This window comes from Acanthamoeba castellanii (assembly GCF_000313135.1).
Source record: "Acanthamoeba castellanii str. Neff unplaced genomic scaffold scf7180000084776, whole genome shotgun sequence".
Classification (NCBI taxonomy): domain Eukaryota; phylum Discosea; order Longamoebia; family Acanthamoebidae; genus Acanthamoeba; species Acanthamoeba castellanii.
Window position 1 is genome coordinate 448,115 of NW_004457586.1, and position 660 is coordinate 448,774.

The 660-nt window shown below is 59.1% G+C and overlaps 1 protein-coding gene across 1 annotated transcript in view; it reads left to right on the top strand.

Annotated features, from left to right (window-relative positions):
* ACA1_279800 (Peroxin 11c (Pex11c), putative) overlaps positions 1 to 660 on the top strand; it is a gene marked incomplete at both ends in the record, with an annotated part of 6,712 nt that overhangs the window by 1,037 nt on the left and 5,015 nt on the right. The window contains 3 exons of the mRNA XM_004344681.1: positions 88 to 261; positions 354 to 413; positions 498 to 633. Of these exons, the coding sequence (XP_004344731.1) occupies positions 88 to 261; positions 354 to 413; positions 498 to 633 (370 nt within the window). The remainder of the gene's footprint in view (positions 1 to 87; positions 262 to 353; positions 414 to 497; positions 634 to 660) is intronic.

A 660-nucleotide genomic window follows, 5' to 3' on the forward strand; every position in this document is an offset into this window, starting at 1 on the left:
GGACGTACTGCCGCATCACCAAGGTAAGGGGATCGGCGCTTTGTTGTTCAGCACCCGCACCTTCATTGCGCGCCATCGACGGCACAGCTGATTTTATGTTCTGGCAGGATGGCAGACAGCGCGTGCTCAACAAGTCGGTTCACGAGGTCACCAACTCTGTTCTTGGTCGCATCATCGAGAAGAAGAAGCGGGGCATCGCCCGCTCTCACGGCATCCAGCTCAAGAAGATCAAGAAGACCGCCACCCGCCACTCCTCCCTCGGTACATATCCTCTACACGTCTAGGATATTCGCCCTAGCCCTAGCCCTGTTGCCCCACCGAGCTGACGACACGCCTCTCCGGCGCATGCGCAGAGGGGCTCATGGCGTTGAAAACCTTCGTGGGCGATTTCCTGGACAAGGGCTGCTACAACAGTACGTCACGTCGTCGACTCCTTCACTTTGCTGGGATGATGTGCCCCGAAGGGCATTCTCCTGACCTCTTGTCTGCAACAATAGAGTTGCTGGAGGCCGTGGGCGAGGACATCGAGGCCAGGGTCGAGCGGCTGCAGAGCTACGACGAGATCAACTTTGTGTGGATGGTCTCCTTCTTCACCGGCTTCCAGCGCCTCCGCAACAGCCACCGCGAGCAGTTGTCCGATAGCGCGTCGACTGGAGCCGG